The sequence below is a fragment of the Lynx rufus genome, unplaced genomic scaffold (assembly GCF_022079265.1).
Source record: "Lynx rufus isolate CCGP_SWC_20201006 ecotype Redwood Valley unplaced genomic scaffold, mLynRuf1.p SCAF_1, whole genome shotgun sequence".
NCBI lineage: Eukaryota > Metazoa > Chordata > Mammalia > Carnivora > Felidae > Lynx > Lynx rufus.
In genome coordinates this window covers 24857958-24883615 of record NW_025814823.1, presented here as the reverse complement: position 1 = coordinate 24883615, position 25658 = coordinate 24857958, and the positions used below count along the sequence as shown (strand labels likewise).

Sequence of the window (25658 nt, the reverse complement as noted above, 5' to 3'; positions counted from 1 at the left end):
TCATTCTGTGACTGTCATTCTAGAGGTTTCAAGTATTTCGGTAGAAAGATTCATGGGGAGTCAGGACCCTGGAGTCCGGGACTGCTTTGCTCCTAAACAGACATGTCGATCTGGGCAAGCTATTGCATCTGGCTCAGCTGAAGGTGCTTCATCTGTAGCGCTTGGTCTCCCAGATCCCTTCGAGCTTAAGTATCATCTCATCTATGAACCCTGGAATAAAAAGATATCTAGCACAGGAAAGTTCGTAGAACAGAGAGTAGAGCAGACATTACAGGGACTGCAGTGAGTAGGAAACAAGAAGACGTTGCTGAATGGTCACAGAGCTTCTGTTTGGGCTGAAGAAAACTTTTGGAAATGGATACTGGTGATGGTTTCACGGACTGGATATACTTAATGCTTCAATGTGCTGAATGCTTAAAATGACAAATTTCATGTTATATGTATTTTAGCGCCATAAAAGCGATTAAAAAAACACTACGATCTCATGGGAAAGAAAGAAAGGATTTTCCACTGTACAATAGCTACCAAAACTTTGCAGTTTAACTTAACATCTTAGAAAATGAGTGGATCTATCTTAGGAAGTTTGAGACCAGAGGTTCTCACAAAATGCTACCTGTTATGGACTGAATTCTGTCTCCCCAAAATTCGCGTATGCAAGCCCTAACCCACAATGTACTATGTTTGGAAAGAGGGCCTTTAAGAAGGTAATTAAAGTTGAAGGAAGTCATGAAGGTGGGGCCCTGATCTAATGTGGCTGGTGTCCTTTTAAGGAAAGAGAGAGACACCAGAGATGTGCACAAAGAGAAAATGTCAAGTGAGGACACAGTGAGAAGGTGGCCATCTGCAAGCCAAGGAGAGAGGCCTCAGGGCAAACCCACCCTGCTGACACCTTGATCTTGGACTTCAGATCTGCAAGAAATAAACTTATCTTGTTGGAGCCATCAGCCTGCGGTATTTTATTAGCGGCAGCCTGATCGGTCTAAGACAACTCACCTCCATTCCCAACTCCAACATACACACACACACACACACACACACACACACACACACAACACACACACACACACACACACAATTTTAATATAGAGGAAGGGGGAAGTGAACATGAAACAAATAAACAGGCTTGATATGTCATTTCTCATTAAAGAGTAAGGTGCTCTTTGAGATTCTTAAAAAAAAAAGTATCATAAAGGCGTGTTCTAGTTGCAGGGACAAGGAAGTGAGAAGATTTAGTTCTTTCTCACTGGCTTGCTTACATACTACTATAGAGATACTGGGGTGGTGGGGGCCACCTGGGTGGCTCAGTCAGTTGAGCGTCCGACTTCAGCTCAGGTCATGATCTCGTGGCTTGTGGGTTTGAGCCCTGCGTTGGGCTCTGTGCTGACAGCTCAGAGCCTGGAGCCTGTTTCGGATTCTGTGTCTCCCTCTCTCTCTGCCCCTCCCCCATTGGCACATACGCACTCACTCTCTCTCAAAAATAAATAAACATAAAAAAAATTTTTTTAAAGAGATACTAGAGCACCAGAGGGAAAAAAAAAAGAGTCCTTATAATTACTTTTTGTTTTATTTGCTTGCTGTTTCTGTTTCTAACTCTTGTGATGGGCAATAATAAAGTGCCACGCCTCAGAGCGGCCTCTGGTACTTCTTTTTTTTTTCCCCCCTTTCTTTCAACGCTTTTATTTTTTTTTGGGACAGAGAGAGACAGAGCATGAACGGGAGACGGGCAGAGAGAGAGGGAGACACAGAATCGGAAACAGGCTCCAGGCTCCGAGCCATCCGCCCAGAGCCTGATGCGGGGCTCGAACTCGCGGACCGCGAGATCGTGACCTGAGCTGAAGTTGGACGCTTAACCGACTGCGCCACCCAGGTGCCCCGACCTCTGGTACTTCTTGATGGCAGTAACAATATATTTGACGTCTTGGCTATTCAAATTTTTTATGGCTTCGCCGTAAAAAAATATTAAGTGAAACAGAGCACCAAAAGAACTTCCAGATAAAAGAAGAAGTTCCAGAAGGCAACCTATAACAGAAGAGTGATTCTCAGACATAGAAGAATCGTGATAACTTTGGAATCAGTCAGCCTGGCTTCATAACCCAGGTCTGTCACTTCCTAGGTCTGTGATCTTGAGCAAGGGATTCAACCTCCTGAGTCTGGGATTCTCCATCCAGGATACACAGATAATGAAACCTAGGGGGAGACATTTGTAAACGGCGCTGCACTTAGTAACTAACAGCTCTATTCAGATCTATTGTATATTCTGTTTCTCTGTATATATTGTATGCTGTTTCTCTGACCCCCTGCCCAATTATCACTGCTGTGGCAGAGTCTTTGGGCCCCAGTGGGTATTTTTATGGGACAATCTTAAGAACGGCTCTCACAGAGAAACCACTGAGTGGTTGGTTCCCTTAATCACAAAAGGAGTGAGTCTGAGTGAAGATTAACTGCTCCTTCCTCTGCTTGCTTACTACATCTGTAACTCTCTTACAACAACTAAGTCATTCCTATATTCATTTAATTAATTTCTGCGACTCCCGCATGTGCCAGGCACTGCACTGGGTGGTCCCTTCCCTCACTGAGTCTCTAGCCTAGGGAAGGAAGGAAATACGGAAATAAGGGGGGTACTCTGCGGTGAGGTTTTCACATGCACTCTGAGAGAATGATGAAACGTTCAAAATCACACATTTTCTCTTCTGTTTTGAAAAGAAATATGTACAATCACGTACACAGCACTGTGTAGGGCAAAGGGGTGATTAGACTCAAGGTTATCATCAGGTTTAGTTCTGTAGCTGTTTCTTTTTTTTTTTTTTTAATTTTTTTAACGTTTATTTATTTTTGAGACAGAGAGAGACAGAGCATGAACGGGGGAGGGTCAGAGAGAGAGGGAGACACAGAACCCCAAACAAGCTCCAGGCTCTGAGCAGTCAGCACAGAGCCTGACGCGGGGCTCGAACTCACGGACCGCGAGATCGTGACCTGAGCCGAAGTCAGATGCTTAACCGACTGAGCCACCCAGGCGCCCCTGTAGCTGTTTCTTAAATGTAGTAACTATGAAATACAATGGGGGTGTGAACCAACACCTACCTCCCTGAGAACAGACAGTGTTCTGTTTTGTCTTGTTTTGTTTTGTTTTTTGTTTTCTTGTGGGTTTTTTTTTGTGTGTTTTTTTTTTTTTTTTGAGAGAAAGAGATTGAACGGGAGCAGGGGAGAGAGGTGGGGTGGGGGAGAGAGAGACAGAGACAGTCCCAAGCAGGCTCCACGTCTGACACAGGGCTCTATCCCACACCCTTGGGATCATGACCTGAGCAGAAATCAAGAGTCAGATGCTGAACTGACTGAGCCACCTAGGTGCCCCCAGATAATGTTCCTGAATGCCTAAATCAATATTCACTGAGTACTTTGACTCATTCAATCAATAAATGATAGGCTCTTGCTATGCCAGACATAAATTCATGGTATTCATAAAAATATTAAATAGTGAAAACAAAAGAAAATGTTTTTGAATGCTGGGGAAATAAGCCCTTTCCTATGCAATTAAAAAGGAGAGCTACTCACCCTACCCTGGTCTTTGATACTCTAATGATGAATGTTATTTTTTCTTTAAAGTAGGATTTTTAACAGTCGCTTCATTATTATTCTAGAAAAGTAGAATATTAGCATTTTGAAGCTAAAAGGGACCTTAAGGAACCGGCCTAAGTTCCTTTTTCTTTTAATGTTTATTTTTTTTTATTTTGGGGAGAGAGCGAGAGTGCGAGTGAGTGAGCACAAGTGGGGGAGGGACAGAGAAAGGGAGACACAGAATCTGAAGCAGGCTCCAGGCTCTGAGCTGTCACCACAGAGCCCAATGCGGGGCTTGAACTCGTGAACCGTGAGATCATGACCTGAGCCAAAGTCAACCGACTGACCTACCCAGATGCCCACCAAATTCCTTTTTTTAAAGACGAAATGGAAGGGTGGAGGGGTTAAGGTGAATTGTGCATATTTACGGCACTGCATTTAACTAAATAGCCTATTTGAATTATTTCCTGATTTAGATAGGCCTCCCCTGTAATTACTCTGAATTAATAGGCCTTTCTCTGTGAATGTCCCCTTTCAAATGAATGAACATTGCCAGAAATAAAGCAAACGACCTACCACACCAGTGTTTGGAAGCAAAGTTCCTGTTCAGGTCTGTTCCGATGCAACGATTATTTTCATGAAAAGACCGGTTCTTTCTCCACATTCGATTCTAAACAAACAAAATACTGATAACCAGGATGGCCATGTTTGCAGTTCAAGCAAAGACACAACTTCTAAAGCCTAAGTGACCAGAGTTGTGTGTCTGTCCTGCAAACCCATCACTCTGCTCTGCCACTGTCCTCACAGCATTCCTTTGCACAGCCCTGTCTCTATCCAGGTCTCGACCATGTTCTCTCAAAGCTATTTCAGTGTGAACCAGATGAAATGGGGATATTGAATCAGTTTTGACCCATACCAACAGAAATTTCATTTGGCTTTGCAAGGCTGGTTATTGGTTCTCTTTAAATCTTGTTTGCTTCCATTTTAATTTCTTCTGAGAAAAGGAAAATAACTTTGTATTTCAATGAGAATGAAAATGATGACTCATGAGTCTCAATGCTCTCTTTATTTTTTTCATATTTATACTTAATTTTTATATTTATATATTTTTTAAAAATAAAGTTTATTTATGTTGAGAGAGAGACTCTGTGTGTGTGTGCGTGCGTGTGTGTGTGTGTGTGTGTGTGTGTGAGAGAGAGAGAGAGAGAGAGAGAGAGAGCAGGGGCAGAGAGAGAGGGAGACAGAGAATCCCAAGCAGGCTCTGCACTGTCAGGGAGGAGCCCGATGTGGGGCTCAATCGCACAAACCGTAAGATCATGACCTGAGCCCACATCAAGAGTAGGATGCCCGACCGACTGAGCTACACAGGCACCCCTCAATGCTCTCTTTAGATTGAATTAAACTCTCTCATTTAAAAGTGTCAGGAGGTGGAGATGTGAAGACACTTCTAGCCCGATGGTTCCTTTGATTGTACTGATTCGATCCTGGTGTGTGAACACAAAGTGAATTGCCCCATTGGGTTCTTGGGGACAAACTGAGAAATTTGATCATGTACACAGTTGCACAGACTTTGTTTAAACCTGTAGTTGAGATGATGTGGCAAATTTACCCCGCTGTCATCAACCCTCTGCCCAGCTTCCTGGTCCGCTTCCAGCGGGGGGCTTATGGTTTAGTAGCAAGAATTACCCTGGAGAAATTAGGTTCTCACACTGCAAGGACTAACTGGCAGTTTTAAGACACAAAGACAGTGGGAGGGTAGGAATAGCTAAGGATGGCCTAATTCTACTGTGATTCAAGTAAAGGAACAAGTCTATCATAACATCAATCTATGACTGTGATCGTTTATTGGACACAAATTTGTTAGGTACTGTTCTAGGGATTTCTCATTTACTAAGCTCAGGATTTGCCCAGTCCTCCCTACAAGCTTTTATTCGGTGTTCCTTTCACTTGCGATAACTTTTTCAATCAATCTCCTTCACCATTTCCAGCCATTTCTTCTGCAAAAATTACCTCTTCCTCTTCCACGAAACAATTTTTGTCCAACCCTGTATGTTTCCAATCACTCTGATTATTCTCATTCCCCTTAGTGTTTACATGTGCGGCTCAGGAGGCTTTTCTGAGCTTATATATGCTCAAATATGCTTTGATGTGCTCCTCATTAAATTAGAAAGGACTGAACTTCCATTGCTTGAGTAATTTTCCTGAATCATGATGTTGATGGGCTAGAAATACCATTGAAAATGGTTTCCAGTATAGATGAGATTGACTAAGAAACTCACGCATATTAGATGTTCACAATTGAATTAAAGGGTCCTAAGGTTTTAAATTCACATATCAGTTAGAATGTGATTCTGTCAGAATGTAAGTGCAGTTAAAACGCTTCTCTCAATCTTGCAGTTTATGATTTTATGAATCGAAATGCTATTCAAATGATTCCTAGTAAGAATGGATGGATCTAGGCATTGTGCATTGTTGTAGCTAATGTCACAAAAGGAGATACAACCAGACATTATGCAGAACACAGAATCACTATGAAACAGTCCTGCCAAAAAAGTCAAATCTGAATCTGGTTTATCCCCTACTATCCAAATTTCAAATTTTAGAAAATGCAGAGGACAGAGGAGTGTTAAATTGCAACATGGCCATGCAATTAGCAAATCCAGACAATGTGAAACCTTGTCTTCAATGAATAAATTGCAAAGAAAAATTTGAGAGAGAGAGAGAGAGAGAGAGAGAGAGAGAGATGGAGGGAGAATCTATGGATTAAAATAGAATTAAAATATACCTAAACCAATCACAATATATTGGCCTTAACTGGATCCTGAATCAAAGAAAATTTTTCTAAAAAAGTTATGAAACAATTGCAAATTTAAATTTGATTGGACATTTTCTGATATTAAGTATTGTTAATTTTTAGGTACAATTGTACTGTGCTTGTTTTAAGACCTATCTTAGAGATGCATCCTGAAATATTTTTGCTGAAATGATATGCTATCTGAGATTTGTTTCAAAATAATATGAATAAGGCAGAATTGGGTTGGGGATATAGACAAGAAAATATTGGCCATGAGCTGATTATTGACGAAGTTGTGTGGTAGGTACAGAGGAATTTACTATACAATTATTCCCACTCATATGTTTGAAGTGGTCCATAATAAGAATTTAAAGATATTTATATATTAAATAAAACCATTGTGCCAAGATCCAGGATTCTATGAATAATTCGATCGGTGCATCCTTTATCCCCAACTAGGGCGTGTTTTGTTTTCTTTGCCTTTACCTACCTTTTTCCATGTGAAGTCATAACCATCCACATTAACTACCGGCATCACATAGAAATCCATTTGTGTCAGAAGACTGGTGTATAGGGTTTCTTTCCCATAGAATTGAGTTACCTACAAATTAAACCAAGTATGTTTAATAATATCTCTCTTAAGTCCTTCTAAACTTAGTCTGTTTCCTTTATGCATTATATATTTTTTAAAACATCATTTCGTATGTTTGGATTTGCATCTTTAACTTTCAGGAAGAATATTAATTCCTTGACAAGTCTGAACTCAGGGCACTAGACTGCCCAATGGTGGCGAATGCCTTGGATAGGGGACAAATGGTCCTCTTATTTATTGGAGGCAGAAAATAGCACCGTATATTTTCTAAAATTTTCTTCTTCAAGAAACAAAAAGAATTCTAACTTAGATGTAATTCCATTCCTTTTTCAATAATCCATATATCAATCGGAGTTTAAACTAACTTTGTCTTATGCCCAGATATGACTACATAGTTTCTACTTTGTCCTTATAACTTGGGGAGTCAAAATGTTCATTTTAATTCTTTCAACAAATCTATGAAACACGCATTCAAACCCTCACTTACCCATTCTGTTTGGAGTCCTGCTTATTGGACAAAAAACTCCAGAGCTAATATGGATCATCTGTCGGAACCTAATACTCCCCCTTTGACAATCACTAATCAACTTCCTATCTCTGTGGATTTACCCATTCTAGGTATTTCATATAAATGGAATCATCGAATGCATGGCCTTTGTGTCTGGCTTCTGTCACTTAGCATAATGCTTGCAAGATTTGTCCATTTTGTAGCATGAGTCAGTATTTCATTCCTCTTCACTGCTGAATGATGTTCCATTATAAGGATATTCCACATTATTTTATCTACTCAGAGGTCGATGGGCACACTTTTTGACTATTATGAATAAGGATGCATGAACATCTGTAAACAAATGTGTCTGCTTCTCTTGGGTGTGTACCTACTAGTGGAATTGCTAGGTCACATGCTAATTCAATGCCTAACCTTTCAAGGAACTGCCAAACTGTAAAATAGTGGCTGCACTGTTTTACGATCCCAACAGCAATGAATGAGGGTTCTAATTTTTCCACAGCCTTACCAACACTTGTGATTATCCTTTTTGAACTTTAGCCATCCTGGTGGGTCGGAAGTGATATGTCCTTGTGGTTGTAATTTGCATTTCTCTAATGACTGATGATGTTGAATACCTTCTCATATGCTTACTGGCCATTTGTATATGGCGAGTTACCTTTTCAGATATTTTGCCCAATTTTAAATTGGACTATATGTCATTTTATTGTTTATTTGTAAACAATTCTTTATATATTTTGGATCCAAGTCCCTTATCATATATGTGATTTGCAAAAATTTGCCTCGGTTATATGGGTTGTCTTTTCACTTTCTTGATGACATTCTTTGAAAGGCACAAAGATTTTTGATTTCGGTACAGCCCTATTTCTCTCTTTTGAACTTTGTTGTTTATGCTTTTGGTGTCATACCTAATGAATAATCGCCTAAAGGCACAAAGATTGACTACTTCTATGTTTTCTTCTAAGAATTTTGTAATTTTGCCTTTTAAATTTAGGTCTCTGACCCATTTTGAGTTAATATTTGCACTTGGTGTCAGGTAGGGGTCCAAGTTCATTCTTTTGCATGTGGATATCTACTCGTTCCAGCAAAGGATGCCTTTTTTGACCTTTCACAAAGGTGCCATCTGGACTAGTGGTAGGCTTGCTTGGGTGCATTTAAAGAAGATGAGGGTGCAGAATAAAATGGGAATTGGTGATCTGAAGAGTAGCAGCAGGACGAAACCAGGACCTCGGGGGAGAGGTGTAGAAAAAGGAAAGACGGAGGGAAACTGGGCATTAAGGGGACTTCTCAATGCCTACCCATAAAAGGAGAAGTGAACCCTAACGGGAGGGTGACCTGAATGGATCGGCTAGGTAAGGTTAGAGCACCCTCAGGACTTTGGATATTTTCCCGATCGGCTAAAGGGTGAGACTGGGTTGTACCTGGTATTGGGCAAACCTGTGTTCTTTTCTAGGCATTGTGTGAATTAAGGGCAGAGTTCCATAGATACAGAGAAATCTAAGAAATATTCTCACTTAAACTTGTAAATGATGTTATACTCATTAAGATATTTTCAGATTTGACATCTACCCAGTTATTTATATGTCAAAAGCATACAATCTAGGCATATAAGCATATCATTGAAGTAATTTAACCTCTAGATTTCTATAAGCCTTGTAACATGACTTAACAGATCAACTGTGTTTAAAGACATGATATTTTAAAATAACACTTCAACCAAGTGTAACATATTTATTAATCTAATAATTTATTATCAATTTGTGATTTGTGTATCCTGGGGCTCTCCAGTGAGTTTTCATGGTATTTTATAAAGATATATACAGTCATGGTTTTATATTTAGCGAATGAATCACTCTTAACGAGGTAGGTGGCTGAAGACAAAACACACACAAAAGACAACAAATAAATATTTATCAAAGGAATGATTTACCAACAAGACGAGTAACAAAGTTGAACTCACTGTCCTAGTATAAAAACAAGACAAGAAGAAAGAGGGTACCAGAGGACAGCACAAGAATGAGAGATTAGGGGTGGGAAATAAAGGCCTGACTGATTCCTATTAGCCTGACCTCTGGCAGATAATTACTCACTTCTCTTTTCCTGAGGCACACCAAAGCTTTGTCCTTATTATGGTCCCCAACAACAACAACACCTGCCAAAAAATTCACCAATAGCCACTTGACAGAATAAATTAGTCCAAAAAGGCATATAAGATACTATGAATGGAAGATTTTCTTAATTTTTTTTTTTTATTTTAGAGAGAGAGAGAGCAAGAGCGGGGGGAGAGGGGCAGAGGGAGAGAGAGAGAATCCCAAGCAGGCTGCACGCTCAGCAATGGAGCCTGATGTGGGTCTCATTCCCATGACCCTGGGATCACAACCCAAGTGGAAATCAAGAGTTGGACACTTAACCGACTGAGCCACCCGGGAGCCCCTATGAACGGAAGATTTAAAAATAAACTGTTACTCCTGCTACCAGTAGAAATACAGCAAAGAGCTTAAGTCCCAGTTTTTCTGCAATGGCAACAAAGTATTTAGCACAATGGTAGGTACTCTCTGAACCCGAGAGCTGTATTTCAGCCTAAAGCTGAAGCATCAATTTAAATTTTAAATGTTACAAGAGATGTTGAGTGCTGACCCTGTGGACCAAACAATATAATGAGTTATACTGTATCAACAAAAACTGACTTTACAGATTATCTTTGTCCTTAACAAGCTGATAAAACTGTTAGGTTGGAAAGGAAACAGAAAGAATTCAATGCTATAAGTACGATAATAATTTCAGGATGTACAAGGTGGTTCAGAAGAAGGAGAGTTAATTTTTCAGGTATTTAGTGTTAGAATTCCTGAAGAGCAGATTGAGGGGACAAGACATTCACGATACGGGTGAATGGGTGGTGAGCAGGTGTGAGGAATGACAGAAACAGAAGGATTGGAAATTAAGAAGTCAGATTGTTAAGTGGCTCCTCCTATCCTTCCTGGCCACTGTCCTCAGCCATATTTTGGATCTAAAGGTCAGGGAGAGAATTAGTTTTGAGATCCGAGGAAAGCCATGGGAGAAGTTTACTGAAACAGAGTTGAGGTTAGGTTTAGTGATGTCGAGTTCAAGTTTCTGAGATTATCCACTAGCTAGATCTCGCACATGGACTTTAAATTCACTCAGAACGACAGCAAGAATTGGAGAGGAATAAAGAATCGCGAGCCAGGTTCCAGGGAGTTATCTGGAGGCCATTAGATGACAGTAAAAAGAAAGCTCAAGAGTGGTTCAATCAGATCAGATCGCGAATTTGGGGGAAAAGGCAGTAACTGCAGATGATTTCCCCGCTGTCTGAAAGCCGAGGGTGACTCTGAAATCTTTCCATAAGCCAAAATGGGATAAAGTGAAGGGTATCCCCTACTTTCCCAACACTTTTACATCAGCACCTGTTTTTGCTTACTGCAAGAAGGAGAGTTTTTGCTTTTAGGAAAAAAGCCATCACGATCCTAATGCAGGTCTTTCGTAAAAGTGAATGGCATAATGTGAACTTTAGGAAAGCAGGGGATACCTGTAGCAGGACAGGAGGATGTCGATCCACTCCTCTGGTCCCTTGGCACATGGAGATACGAAAGAAAGAGCAGGCTGTCTCCTTGATGCAGCTTCTGTGAAGCAGTGCCCTTCACAAGTCACCTGTCAGCTAAGGTAAGGGGCAGCAGAAGGAAATCTGCGGAGGCCATAAGGTTGCAGGGCGCCCACTTTGTGTGCAGCTACGTGAGCATTCTCCTGGGCAGAGGTTCACAGGGAGGCTAGCACTGAGAAAAGCCAGCTGGCAGACAAAATGCTCAGCAAGGCGCGATGCCCCATACATGTTCCTTGGGCTCCTGTGATGGGCCAGGCCGGTGCTTGTCATGCCCAAGCTAGCCTTGGCCCTGCCTTTGCAGAAGTGGAAGGGGTCTAAAATTGGTCTCTAGAGGATGAGTGAGAGGCATAGAAAGAAATGACTGGCCGCAGGCTCCCCAAAGTGTAGAGTAATGGGTTTCTCCTAAGCTGAGACTGCACCACACTGAGTTAGAGAAAAGAGTAAGAGAGTACGATATATATATATATATATATATGTGTGTGTGTGTGTGTGTGTGTGTGTGTATTGGTCTCTGCCCCACACCCACTCTGGTTCCTGGCACAGACCTTGTAATGCCCTGAATGATAAGAGCAATGAAGGCATCTTTTGTTCTAGTATTTGGTCCTTGACCTCAGTTCCTGACACAGAGCTTTGAAATCCCTTGAAATTTCCTGGGTGGTAGCAGCGTCTTTTGTCCTCACGAGGTGATTCTTGGAAAGACCAAGCCATGATTAGGAACTTGGAGGTTCCAGCCCCAACCATATCCTCCAGGAAGGGGAGTGGGATTAGAAATTGAGTTAATGATCTCTCATGCCTACAAGGTGAAGCCTCTATAAAAACCCCAAAGATAAGGGGTTCCGGGAGCTTCGGGGCTGGTGAACACGTGGAAGGTGCTAGGAGAGGGGTTCATCTGGAGAGGGCCGGGAAGCTCCATGCCCCTTCCCACAGACCTTATCCTATGCATCTCTTCTACCTAGGTGTTCATCCGTATCTTTTATGACATCCTTTTATGATACACTGGCAAACAAGAAGTAACCTGTTCCTCTGAGTTCCCTCAGCTACGCTAGCCAAATGAAGCAAACCCAAGGAGGAGGTGGTGGGAACCTTTGACTTAGAGCTGATCAGTCAGAAGCGTGGATAACAGCCTGGAGTTTCAACTGGCATCTGAAGGGTGACGGGGGCGGGGAGGTGGGGGCGCGGCTGAGCCCTCACCCTGTGGGATCTGACTCGGTCTCCAGGCAGACAGTGTCAGAAGTGAGTTACATTGTCGGGCACCCAGCTGGTGTCACAGAATTGCTTGGGATGGAGAAAGTCCCCATGCATCTGGTGTCAGAAGTGTGCGTGTGGTAGTCGCACGAGAAGAGAGGAGAAACGCAGGAACGGTGTAGGTTTCCTTTATAGCGACTTAAAAGCTAAGACTTCCCTTTGTCTTTGAGTTCTTTACTTTTCAAGTATAAAATCTGCCCCCACAAAAATCTGAAAACGAAGGATTTCATTTTTCCTTCTACAGTTGTTCGAATCATTATGAAGGGCAGATGATCTAGATTAGTTTTAGGCAGGCAAGGATGCAGCTCCTTAAATGTCCATTAACAAGAGTTTATTGAACCGTGTTGCCTTGGGCTACAAAAATCAGCCTCATGTTTGTCGGGACAAAATACTCGACTGTAAGGTTTTGGAGCCGTATCTTATTTCCCATGGTATCTCCAGAGTCTGGAACCTCATAGGCAGTTTATAAATATTTGCAGAATAAATACTTTAATCTTACAAAGATTCAGCAATTGGGGGTGGGTGGAGGAGAGCATGTGTAATAGGAGACAAGAGATGTCAATCGGGGAGGGATGACAAGTAGGGACAACTTCACCAATATGAATTAGCCTTTCTTTCTGGTCCTTTCCAGGTTCAGTGATGGAAGGAAAAGAAGCGTGCTTTCCTGCTTGCTTTGCACGTTTCTTCCTCCACTAACTGCTGCTTCATTCATTACCTAAAAGGAATAAACCACCCAAGTTGAGGAAGGATCACTAAATGACTGAGCTGTGTTAACGATCTAGTCCATTGAGAACTATCTTCATTTGGTCAGGGCGGTACCAGTGGTGGCTGGGAACTTTCCAGAAGGCTCAGGGAGGCTGCAGCTCCCATCAGAGGGTAAGAGCAGATGGTGAGGCAAAGGAAGAGAGGTAGAGGTGTTGTATCTGACAAGACCCAGTGGAGGCAGAAATATTTCCACTTTTGATGTACGTCATGGGTTAAGACAGATCAATGGAAGTGACTATCTTTTGATTTTTTTAAAACAAATCTGTTTTGTGTGGCTGTATCCCTGTGAATACAGAGACAATCACCATTAGCAGAAGGACACATATTTTAGGTTAGTTTTCCAGTGGTAACAGCTCTTTGTATAAATCAATATAGAGAACATTTATGCCCATTTTATGGGAGCTGAAGCATAATTTTTACTGTATTCATTTATTATACAGCTTTATAGCCATTATAATTTTTGGTTTTATGCCATACTCTTTGCCTTATATATGGATTTTTTTGCTGCCAAGGCCTCCTTCAGGGACAAAATCTCCCATTATAACATATGAGAAAATAGGATCTGCTCTGTAATGTTGTACTTCATGTTCAATTTCCAAGGGCAGAATACGGCAAAGATGTCTGGATTATTTAAATCAGAAGAGTAAGAAATTAATTGGGACTCAATTTAGGTAATTGCTTTAGTTCTTTCTTCTACTTAGTAAACATACTACAATTGCAAAATATTTCTTAATTATTTTCCAGTGTTTAGCCCTAGCCAGAAATACAGGAAGAAAAAGGTAGACCATCTTTAGGGTGATTTAAATGCTTGAAGTTACAGTCCCCAAACTTAAAAATATGCACAAAAGTCACCTGGGTAGCTTGTGGAATTTGTAGATTACCAAACCTCACCACCAGAGAGCTGAAGGCAAGAATTCTACGATGTGACCTGGGAAAATGCATTTCATAAACAGCCCAGCGGATTCTGACGCAGGTCGTCTTGGGCCATGAATGGAGAAACCCTAGTGTAAGAGAATGTGAATACTTACATAGCCTATGAACCACAAGCAGAAAGCAGGAGAGATCCATTCTCTTGCATGGATTCCACAGTCAATCCATATGGCATTTTTGGCTCTTTGTTCTTTTCTAGAAACCTGCCCAAGGAAAACCAACAACAATAACAAGAAACTTCAGGAAAATAACTTCCATCTATGTAGTGCTCGCGTTTCATTCTTTCAACAAATCTATGAAACACACATTGTTCTCTGCATCCCTTTGAGGATTTTCAAGGGACATTAAAAGCTGGTGTGACTAAAAGATACTAGTTAAGGTCACGTAGCTGGTGAGAGGCAGGACTGAGGTTTTCAGTCAGGACTTCTGATTTCAAGTCCTCTTTGTTCCTCCACAATTACTTGTCATGCCACAGGGTAGAAAGGGTGGAAGGCAGAAGGGTAGAAATAAAGACCAGAACACTAGTATTTCAGGCTGTACCTTGACACTTCCGTGGGGTAAAGGGGTGTGTACAAGGTGGGCAGCTTTCTGTGGGAGACTAGTACAAAGAAAGATGGGGAAAGGGAAGCCAGTGATGGGGTACCTGGGTGGCTCAGTCAGTTAAGCCTCTGACTTTGACTTCAGCCGAGGTCATGATCTCACGGTTCATGAGTCTGCGCCCTGCAATCGGTCTCTGTGAAGACAGCTCAGAGCCTGGAGCCTGCTTCGGATTCCGATTCTATGTCTCCCCCTCTCTCTGCCCCTCCCCCACTCATGCTATGTCTCTCTCTGTCTCTCAAAAGTAAATACATGTTAAAAAAATTCTTTTTTAAAGATAAAGGGAAGCCAGTGATGCCAAAGACAAACTTGGACTCCCTGACCACTTCCCCCAGGGTGCATACTTTTTACATATAGACTATTCCCCTATTTCACACAAAAGAAGCATACATCTAAGTTCGCACAAGCTTATTACCACCAGGTCGAGGGACAGAGACCTTGCTCCGATTCATGGTGTAGGGACCGAGTGCAAGCTGCCAATTCTGGAATCAGAGCTCCCAATTTGCCCTCAGTGATAGACTTTGGTGTCTTCAGAAGTATTCTCAAAAACAGCTCCAAACAAAATGAATCACGGTTCATTTGCTTTTAAAAATTAGTCCCCACGCAATTTTAGGGTATGGAAGGGAGAAGAGTGTCATTAAGATTAAGCAAATATGCGGAGTTGAAATTTCAAAGCAAGAAAAGGAGAGAGTTAAATTTTTATTGCCAGGGGGGTCTGGGTGGCTCAGTGAGTTAAGCATCGAACTTCAGCTCAGGTCGTGATCTCATGGTTCATGGGTTCGAGCACCGCACAGGGCTCTGTGCTGACAGCTCAGAGCCTGGAGCCTGCTTTGGATTCTGTGTCTCCCTATCTCTCTGTCCCTTCCCCACTGGCTTGCTGTCTCTCTGTCAAAAATAAATAAACATTAAAAAAATTAAAAAAAAATTTATTGCCATCTATAGCCCTCAAAGAGGCTTTGTTCTTAACTAACCTGGAGCTAGTGATAATCCAGTAAGAAAGCAAGGGAGAAAGTCCAACGGCATTGACCGCAAAGAGAGAAATAGTACAAAGAGAACTTTCTAGCAAATTTAACCTACTCAATTTAAAGGGAAACCTTGGCTTGTCTGAACTAGTTGCCTGACTCAACTCTCTGTCTAACTGTGCCAAGCAAACTCTCTTGGTACCAGTCCCGATGCTGGAAAGATGAAGGAACCCCAAAGACTTCCAGCGTGTGCACACCCTTGGTCGAGTAAGACTGGGACTGAGGCATGCGGGAAGCATGGTCTTCCAACATATAAATCTAGGACCCAGAAACACAAGTCCTAAAGAGTACACACAACATGTCTGAAAGCAAATGTCATGGGTGTGTATACCACAATTACATGGATCTAATCGGATCGACCAACTCAGCTGCCAGGAGGACCCAACATTTCATACGTCTGCCTTGAGTCTCTACTGTAGGTACTTGCCAAAACAGATGAAAACCCAGAAACCCCAACTCAAAATCTTAACTCGAGATGACAAAGACGCTCACCTATCACAATTTAGATAGGTAATGGTGGGAAACTCTATGTAAATTAAATGTTATTAAATCCAATGTAATTTCCTAATGCTTAATTTTTTTTTTGTCTAGACCTTCTTTTTAATTATTTTTTGAGGAAGGGTTGGGGGAACAGCTAAAACAAACAAACAAAAAAAGAAATGCAGAATTAGAAATTAACAGGCAGGAATTAGTATGATTTCATGGCTCCCAAAAATTCTTTCTGTGGCCATAGTCGCTGACCTTTACTAAGACCAATTTATTCAACTAAAAATAAATAACCAAATGGACAGCGATTGGAGCAGAAGTTATCACATTAGTCCTACTGCCCAGGCCCCCGACATAGCCCTGGTTCCTATCCTTCCCTTGGTGTGGTTGTTAAGCTGTTTCTTTGGTTCCAAAAACTACATCCGGGTCAATGTTTGTCTAACAACAGATTCCTCTGTATTTGTTTCCTCCTAAGTAAAACAGTCAGAGGTGCTGGTGGTAGTGGCGGTAAGTAAATAACAGACTTGAGAAAAATAATCCAGACGACTCCCTTATTTTATGAAGGTAGCCACTGAAGCTCAGGAAGGGGTGGGGGCCAGAAGGGCAGGGAAGATGGGTGATGGGCACCGAGGAGGGCACTTGTTGGGATGAGCACTGGGTATCGTATGTAAGCGATGAATCACAGGAATCTACTCCCGAAGCCAAGAGCACACTGTATACACTGCATGCTCACTAACTTGATAATAAATTATATTTAAAAAAAGGAGAAAAAAAAATGGCTTATCTATGTCACATAAACAGACAGAGTGGATTCTGAAAATAGGCTTTTCACTCTCCCATCCATCCTGCATTAGTAAAGGAAAAAATGTAAGGGTAATAACTAATCTCAAAATAGCTGGATATTAAAACCGAGGAAGACCCATAATACAAATATTTCCATAGCTCAAAGAAAAATATGCAAGTTATAACAAGCACCATTGGAGAAGTAACACATTCTCCAAAGTGGATAGATCAGCGACTGCCCCCACAGCATACCTTTATTTTTTTTTATTTTTTTTTTCAACGTTTATTTATTTTTGGGACAGAGAGAGACAGAGCATGAACGGGGGAGGGGCAGAGAGAGAGGGAGACACAGAATCGGAAACAGGCTCCAGGCTCCGAGCCGTCAGCCCAGAGCCCGACGCGGGGCTCGAACTCACGGACCGCGAGATCGTGACCTGGCTGAAGTCGGACGCTTAACCGACTGCGCCACCCAGGCGCCCCCACAGCCTACCTTTAAAACATAAAGCGGGTACTTCTCGTATGAGGATCCAATGTGGATTTTTTCAACCATGTCAGGATACTTTTCAGTTACAACTTCAATCCAAGAATAGATCTATCAAAGCAGAAACCAGCAGTTAGTCGCAGAACAAGTTCAAAGCATTTTCCTGGCCCAAGGAAGGAGACGATTTCATCAAGGCAAGGCGATCCCTTTAAAACCTTTGCATAAGGAAAGAATACGGAACAAAAACAGTTGGGGCAGGGTGTTTCTTCTGCTGTTTCAGAAAATAGATAAAATTAAAGTTTTGAAAGATACCAAGGGTTAGAGAAAGAGTAGAAAAGGACTGAAAAACTTAGCACAAAGCAGGAAAAGTTAATCTTAAAAATTTTTTTTTAATATTTATTTATTTTTGAGAAAGAGACAGAGACAGAGACAGAGGGTGAGTGGGGGAGGGGCAGAGAGAGGGAGACACAGAATCTGAAACAGGCTACAGGCTCTGAGCTGTCAGCGCATGGTGTGATTCGGGGCTTGAACTCACGAACTATGAGATTATGACCTGAGCTGAAGTCAGACACTTAACCAACTGAGCCACCCAGGCGCCCTGAAAAAGTTAATCTTTAAAGTGTATCTCCTGAAAGTTGTTTTTAAAGGCTCATTACATTGAATTCCTGCCTCCATGTGTGAAATCTTCTTTCCCATTCATTCATGAGTTCCCATTTATATAGAACCTTTTTGTTATTTTTTTAATATTCATTTTTATTTTGTTTTTTTTACTTTTTATTTATTTTTGAGAGAGTGAGAGAGAGAGAGAGACAGAGAAACTGAAGAAGCCTCCAGGCTGAGTTGTCAGTACAGAGCCTGACACGGGGCTTGAACTCACAAACCGTGAGATCATGCCTGAGCCAAAGTCAGACACCTAACCGAATGAACCACCCAGGCGCCCCTAAGAAGAGTAACCTAAAGAGGCCCTGGGCACTGTCTTTGTACAGGATAAATCACCGTTGTTCCCCACTGGAGATCTGTGCACTCGCAACAAGATGTGTAAAATGATAGGAGGCAGGGGTGAGGACAATCTGCAGGAAAAATATTCTCTCGTTTGATTCAGGACCTTTCTCCTGGCTGCAAGTCTAGTGGTGGTTGTGATTCTGTCCAGATTACAGTGGAAGGAAGAGACAAAAACTCCCGGACCTGACTTGAGGCTAGTGTCCACTTCAAATCAGGGTTTGAATGATGGAACTCGGTCATGTTTGCAGACCAACTTCTCAGGGGCCATACTTGTATTTGTATACCTTCTGCAATGGGAGTGACCAACCCTTGGCTTATTTCTGGGACCTTATCTAGAGGTAATTTCAAGCTGATGGGACGTGGAGCACCGTGGATCCTCTCAAAGTAGCATAACTAGGGTAAGTGGTTGTCCTGTGCTGGGGATTAAGATGCTCTCCGAAGGCCCACCTGTCACCAAATACCAATGCTGTCCGTGCCTGCAGTGTTGGGCATCTAACCATCAGAGATTTCCTCGCTGGGCCTCTGTGTACCATGCTACTCTTCTAAGGCATGAGTGCATCTGAGACAACTACTACACGAAACTATTTTGTGTTTCAATATTAATGGTTCGGTACATTTCCTCCAACCAGGGAGGCTGTGTTGTGTGAAGGCAGCTTTACAGGAAACTGTTCATCTCACAATCTAATCTGAGCTAGTGAAGGTAACACCCTTTGAATAACTCTCTTCTTTCGCCATTTGTCTTAAGAAGTTATTTTTTGGCCGGGGCGCCTGGGTGGCTCAGTCGGTTAAGCGTCTGACTTCGGATCGGGTCATGATCTCGCAGGTTCGTGGGTTCGAGCCCTGCGTCGGGCTCTGTGCTGACAGCTCAGAGCCTGGAGCCTGCTTTGGATTCTCTGTCTCCCTCTCTCTCTGCCCCTCTGCTGCTCTCTCTCTCTCTCTCTCTCTCTGAAAAATAAACATTAAAAAGAGAGAGAAGAAGCATTTTTTGGCCCTTTGTTTTTCTCCCTACAGTGGATCCTAGTGGGAATCAATGACAAAAGAACTCTCCTGGCCACCAGATGACCTCGCGGTGAGGGCTGAAGGAGAGATCAATGCCGAGGGCGAGGGCGAAGGAAGGACTTGGTGGAATTTCCTGAGGGCCAGACGGCCATGGATCCTATGAACCCCAAGGATTGAGGGGAGGAGGAAGGAGAGGTCTGCAATGTTTCCTGGATTGTCACTGTTATGAACTGAATTGTGTTCTCCTCCAAATTCATACACTGAAACCGTAACCCCCAGCGCCTTAGAACGGGACTACATTTGGAGATAGGGCCGTTAAAGAGGTAATTAAGTTAAAATGAGACTGCTGGTGTCGGCCCTCGCCCACCCTGCCTGGTGTCCTCATAAGAAGTGGAGATCAGCACATAAACATATGAAGGGAAACCAGGGATGTGCACACAGAGAGAAGGGCATGTGAGGACACACTGCAAAGGCAACCGTCTACAAGTCAAGGAGAGACACCTCAGGAGAAACCACCCCTGCTGTCACCTTGATGGTGCACTTCCAGCCCCCAGAACTGGGAGAGAATACATTTCTGTGGTCCAAGTTACCCAGTCTGGGGCACTTTGTTATGGCAGACTAATAGTCATGTCCTTCCCCCCCACCCCTGCCCCATGTCCTTCCCACTCTCTCATGGAGACAAGGTAAGAAAAAGTCACCCTTTTGAACAAAATCATGAAAAAATATTTTTAAAATATTTAAAAGTACTTTTTTCAGGCGTTCCCCTCTTCCCATCGAATTCAGCACAGCAGTGATTTTGCAAATCACACCCACCGAGCGTCTCGATCTCCGGCATCAGACTGGGGACACTGGAGGGGAGACGTCTCAGGGGAATAGAGACAAGGGAGGAGAGACAAAGGAGGGGATGCAATTTTAAGATCCCCATCAATCAGCCAGGCACATGGATTCTAGAAGCCGACCGAGTTCCGGTTTAACTAACTGGAAAGGAACAGATGCTTTTGAAGATTAAATAGCAAATTGATTCTTATTTCTTAAGTCTTAGATGTCTTAAAAACATGGATGTGGTCCTTAACAGTTTCTGGGCACCTAGCCAAAGATGATAAAAATACTTAACATTAGGCAATACAGCAGCATACTCCGATGAAGGAATAAAAGGTATCAAGGGATTTTTATTACTTGGAGCATACTATATAAAAAAGAAAGTCCTCTAAGGAGTTTACCCTTTCAATTAACAATATGGGGAAACGGTTCTGAGTGTTACATGAAAGGTTACAGCCGAACAGCAGCATTTTTCTCAGGTTCCCTGTAGCAAATGGGAACCTGTAAGTACTGATAGGGAAAAAAAATCAACTTCTTAAAGATTAAAATACAGCGGCGCCTGAGTGGCTGAGTCGGTTAAGCGTCCGACTTCAGCTCAGGTCACGATCTCGCGGTTCGTGAGTTTGAGCCCCGCATCGGGCTCTGGGCTGATGGCTCAGAGCCTGGAGCCTGTTTCCGATTCTGTGTCTCCCTCTCTCTCTGCCCCTCCCCCGTTCGTGCTCTGTCTCTCTCTGTCTCAAAAATAAATAAACGTTAAAAAAAAAAATACAAGTGGTATTATTATCAGTAACGTTATTCATTTAAATAGATTCCTCCTAAGGGGAATAAAACGCACGTATTTACCATGTACTAAGTATGAGTGAGTAAATTCCTCTAATTCAGTGAGAGAAAATGTAGCAATTATTCAGTAAGAATACGATCAGGGTAATAGTCCAAAGACACATGATTAATTAGACTGTTAATTTCTTTGGGGCAGTGTCAATACAAAGGCCCTATTTTTATTTCCTGTTGTTCCTTAACGTGTAGTGTTACGGCTAGCAGTTAGAGACACTCTCAACTACTAAACAGAATGCAATCTCCCCAGGGAAGATATCGACAAGAGGCTAGGTTACCACCGTATAATCAACCTAATCGTAATTTTTTTTTTTACTCTCTTCCACCAATTCTGTTTTTTAATAATATCCCATGGTTGAAATGGCCATGCTAATTAAATTAAAATAGTGATTTTGGAGAGCAACGTAATGGCTTACTTCATTCAGCGAGTGATACTGTTCGTAGTACGAGGAAGAGGTCCGGGGGCTGACCGTGTCATTGGCAGTCTGCTGTTGAATAAGATCTGCCACTTCTTCCACCAGGATGCTGGGGGACGAAACAGAGGGACAGCTGATTTCCAAACAGGACTCTGATTCTCCCACGGCCCACTGCGGGTACAGCAACAGGTGAGCATGGGGGAAAAAAATCACTGAGAAATTTAACGAGGTAAACTTCATCAAGGTGCAAACAATAACCCCTCACGCGGTAGCAGGCTGAAATTCACAGACCTTCTTGGTGGAACCCGCATGAGAGCTGAGAGAAAGTGGCTCCTGTGTGATGTGTTTTGAAGGCCCCCCCAAACTCACCCTTTCCTCACCATTACCAACATTCCTTGACTGTGATTCGTCAGTGTCTTTAAGGTTAATGGACAACTTTCTTAAATCCAGACTAACATTGTATTATTCTGTTTTCAGTTGAGGACCAAGGAGAAGCAGAAAGCCTTTTCTTTTTGTTTTTCATCGTGACAGCCATTGACCTACACCAGATGTTCTGCATAGCCAAAGATGATCAAATCTCTAGAGAAACAGAAGCACAGGGAAAGAGAAGGTACCAGAAAGGCAGCTTGTTTAATTCTCTTGAGAATTGCCACACTGTTAACTAGGCAAACATTTTAAGTGAATTAAGCTGTTGCATCACCTGGGATGAACAGTTTGAAAGTTAGCTATCATTTTAATGTTATTCCTTTTTTTGGAGGGGTCAGCGGATAAAAGCCAAGGCTTTGACATCAGAGAAGTCTGAGTTCAACTCTTTGCCCTGCCATGTTCTATGTGTTATGATCTTGAGAAATTCCTTTGTGAGTATGAAACAGTTTTTTCACATCTGCCTAATGAGGATAGTATCTATCTTACAGAGGTAAATAAGAATTAAATGAAGCAATGTGTAGAAGGGCTCAGCACAGTTCCAGGAAGGCGGTAAACACCTATAACATATTACTAATAATCATCGTAGTGTCTTATCCAAAGGCTGCCCATTGATGAGCGGGAGAGAGCTTGGCCTCCAGGAATGCTAGCGTCGCAGGTGGAATCCTGGCTCTTGAACAGCGGACATAGCATGGAGACGTTGAACAGGAGCATCTGAGAGGAAGGGGGTGTGGCGTCTGGACAGAAATGGCCTCTGATACGTTTAGTTTGGCCCAGACGTTCAGGAATGTTCACTGACCTTGCAAAGCAAGGAAGGAAGCAGAATCCCCTTCAGCAGCTGCTTTTTCAAGAGATACCACAAAACCTGCTACAGTGAATGACAATTTTGCTCCCCAGGTCTAGGCACAGAGCAGAGGAACTGAAAAAAGGAAGGAATAAGGAGGAACTATAGGAGATCCCCAGATCACTGAGTCTGAATCATTTCCAGGCAAGAGACCCAGGTTGTGAGAGGTGAAGCCGCTTGTCCAAGGTCGCAGAGCTGGCCACTTAAACTTCATCACCGGTCCACTTCAGAGATTTCCGTGTTGTCATGTTCAGTGTAAGTATTTATTTTTTCCAGAAAGCAATCATACTGGCTGCTAATACAATGCCTCATAGGTGCGTCTAATGGCTGCTCAAGAAATACTGAACGATGCCTACCTGAACAGAATCGCGTTGTCATGTAAATTCGCTTTCACGTTGCTTACATCAGAGGCATTCACAAAAAAATGGACTTCTTTCTTCTTCTCAATAAATTCAGCTGTTACCGGCTGCCAGAGAACAATCTGCATTTTTCAAGGGGAAGAATTGATAAAAACGAAAACAGTTGTTTGCATCCTTCTCATCTATAGCTAAAGCCATAAACCGTGTATCGATAGGAGAAGTGAAACAGACATTTCCTAGCCGCTGGTCCCCATTCACACACGTGGCAGTGTAAACATTTATTTTGCAGGGAGCTCGTCTCATTCTTTTCTGTGACCCCAGTAGAGAGGCCCCGGAACATACAAGGCACTCAATAAATATTTGGTTAGACAAGAATGAATGAGCCAATGAATATATTTATGACCCAACTCTAAAGCTGGATGTGTATGTCAGGTGTTTAAAGGAGAAATGAAATTCTGTCTAGAAAGAAAGTTAATTTACTGTTGATCTTCTTTAATAAAAATTCCATGTCCTTGATATTGTTATCATGTTGATACTCCTTTTCTTTAATCCAATTATGGGCTTTGGGCAACGACTTTTAATAGTACTGACTTTTTTTTTTTTCTACTTTACTGCACTTTTTTCAAGCATTTTCACACCCATTTCCTTTGACCATTATAATTATGCTTTGATGTAGGCGAGGCGGGTGTTACTGTTTCCATTGTGGAAATAATGAAGAAATTAAGGCCCACAGCCAGCGTGTCTAAAATCATACACGTAGGAAGTGGCAGACTAAGAACTAAGATTCTAAATCTCTAACGCTTCCTCCAGAGGTATGTCCTCTGTCCATGGTGTGATGGCCATGAAAACGCACCACTCGGTGCTTCTGTTGAGAGGAGCATAGTTGCAAGGCCTTCCCAGCCACTGCCCCTCTTGATCCACCCGAGCCTGATGCCGTGCTGCCCCGGGGCTGCAGCCAGCCACGGACCAGGCACTGAGGGCATATTCTTGCAGGACCTTCTTGCGAGATATGGGTTTCCAAAGCCCGGTGGCTTTGGCTTCAGGACTGACCACTGGTCTAGCCAGACCTTCATCGGAACTGCCCCGGAATCTACAAAGTCTCCATTTCTGCAAAAGTGTCAGAGCTGTGTCTGGTCTGAAAGTGCCCCCTGCCATCTCCGACTTTCTCCTCTTCGTCCTTCCCAAGCTTTCCTCTTAGTACACATAGCTGGCATCTTCCACCTGGTTTTGATGTCTGCTTCAGGAGAACCTTCACTGACAAGCAGGGGGCCATCAATTTTCTACCATGACCTCTTGTAACTCTTGTCAGCTTTCTACACCTTAGGCATTCTGGGCAGATGGGTCCCAAGCATGAAGATTTTAACAAACGCTCCCCTGTAGTATTGCTGCCTACTCCTTTTTAAGAACCATTATTTTGTAAGCAAAGTTCTATTGGACTTCTGTCATCATAACATCTTTGTAAGTACCAACTTTCACTCCCAAAGTGCTACTATGATGAAATTGGCTGGAAAGCCAATAGCACAAATGAAGAATGTTTTGATTTTAGCACCGGCAAAATCATGTGATTATGGGGAGGGGGAGAAGGCTATAAGAAGAGGGGTTTATGTCAGCTATATTTAAGTCAGACAACATATGAGAGAACATGGCACACAAAATTTAGACACCATGAAGCCGATATACAGTTGATCCTTGAAGAATGTGGGCATTAGGGGTGCTGACTCCTGTGCAGTTGAAAATCTGCGTATAACTTTGAGCTCCCCAAAATTTAACTACTAATAGCCCACTGTTAAGTGGAGGCTTACTGATAACATAAACAGTTGATGAACACATATTTTATATGTTGTACATATTATATACAGTATTTTAATTTAAGTTTGAGAGATTTTTATTGAATAATAAATTATTTAATAACAATGGATTATGATTTATTTCGAGAGAGCGAGAAAGTGCAAGCAGGAGAGGGGCAGAGAGAGAGAGAGAGAGAGAGAGAGAGAGAGAGTCCCAAGCAGGCTCTGTGCTATCAGTGTAGAGCCCAACGTGGGGCTCGATCTCACAAACCAAACCGTGAGATCATGACCTGAACTGAAATCAAGAGTCGGACACTTAACTGATTGAGCCACCCAGGCACCTGAATATACTGTATTTTTATAATAAAGTAAACTAGGAAAAATCAAATGTTATTAAGAAAATCATAAGAAAAATACATTTACAGTACTATACTTTTCTTTCTCACATATCTGTGTGTAAGCGGATCCACGCAGTTCAAACCCGTGTTATTCAAGGCTCAAACGTAAAGATAAATGAGGGAAAAATTACCTCGTATGTTGTAGTAAGATTCTGCACAATCTGAACTTGCCTGGAGGTTCTAGGAAAAGCTGATAAAACCTGGCCACTGGGAAAGAATAACACAGAATTTTGAGGTTAAATAAAAAAATTTAAATGAGGTTTATTTTTACATAATCCTCTAGGTAATTGTAAAAAGGAAAAACAAAAACTTTATTTATTTATTTTTTTTTAATTTTTTTTAATGTTTATTTATTTTTGAGACAGAGAGAGACAGAGCACGAATGGGGGAGGGTCAGAGAGAG

General features: G+C 42.2%; 1 protein-coding gene across 1 annotated transcript in view; it reads right to left on the bottom strand.

Moving 5' to 3' along the window:
• CPB2 (carboxypeptidase B2) overlaps positions 1-25658 on the bottom strand; it is a 53458-nt gene that overhangs the window by 11456 nt on the left and 16344 nt on the right. The window contains exons 4-10 of the mRNA XM_047078147.1: positions 25387-25462; positions 23068-23192; positions 21445-21553; positions 17384-17485; positions 14104-14208; positions 6840-6950; positions 4132-4225 (exon numbers count right to left, since the gene is read on the bottom strand). Coding sequence (XP_046934103.1) covers positions 4132-4225; positions 6840-6950; positions 14104-14208; positions 17384-17485; positions 21445-21553; positions 23068-23192; positions 25387-25462 — 722 coding nt within the window. The remainder of the gene's footprint in view (positions 1-4131; positions 4226-6839; positions 6951-14103; positions 14209-17383; positions 17486-21444; positions 21554-23067; positions 23193-25386; positions 25463-25658) is intronic.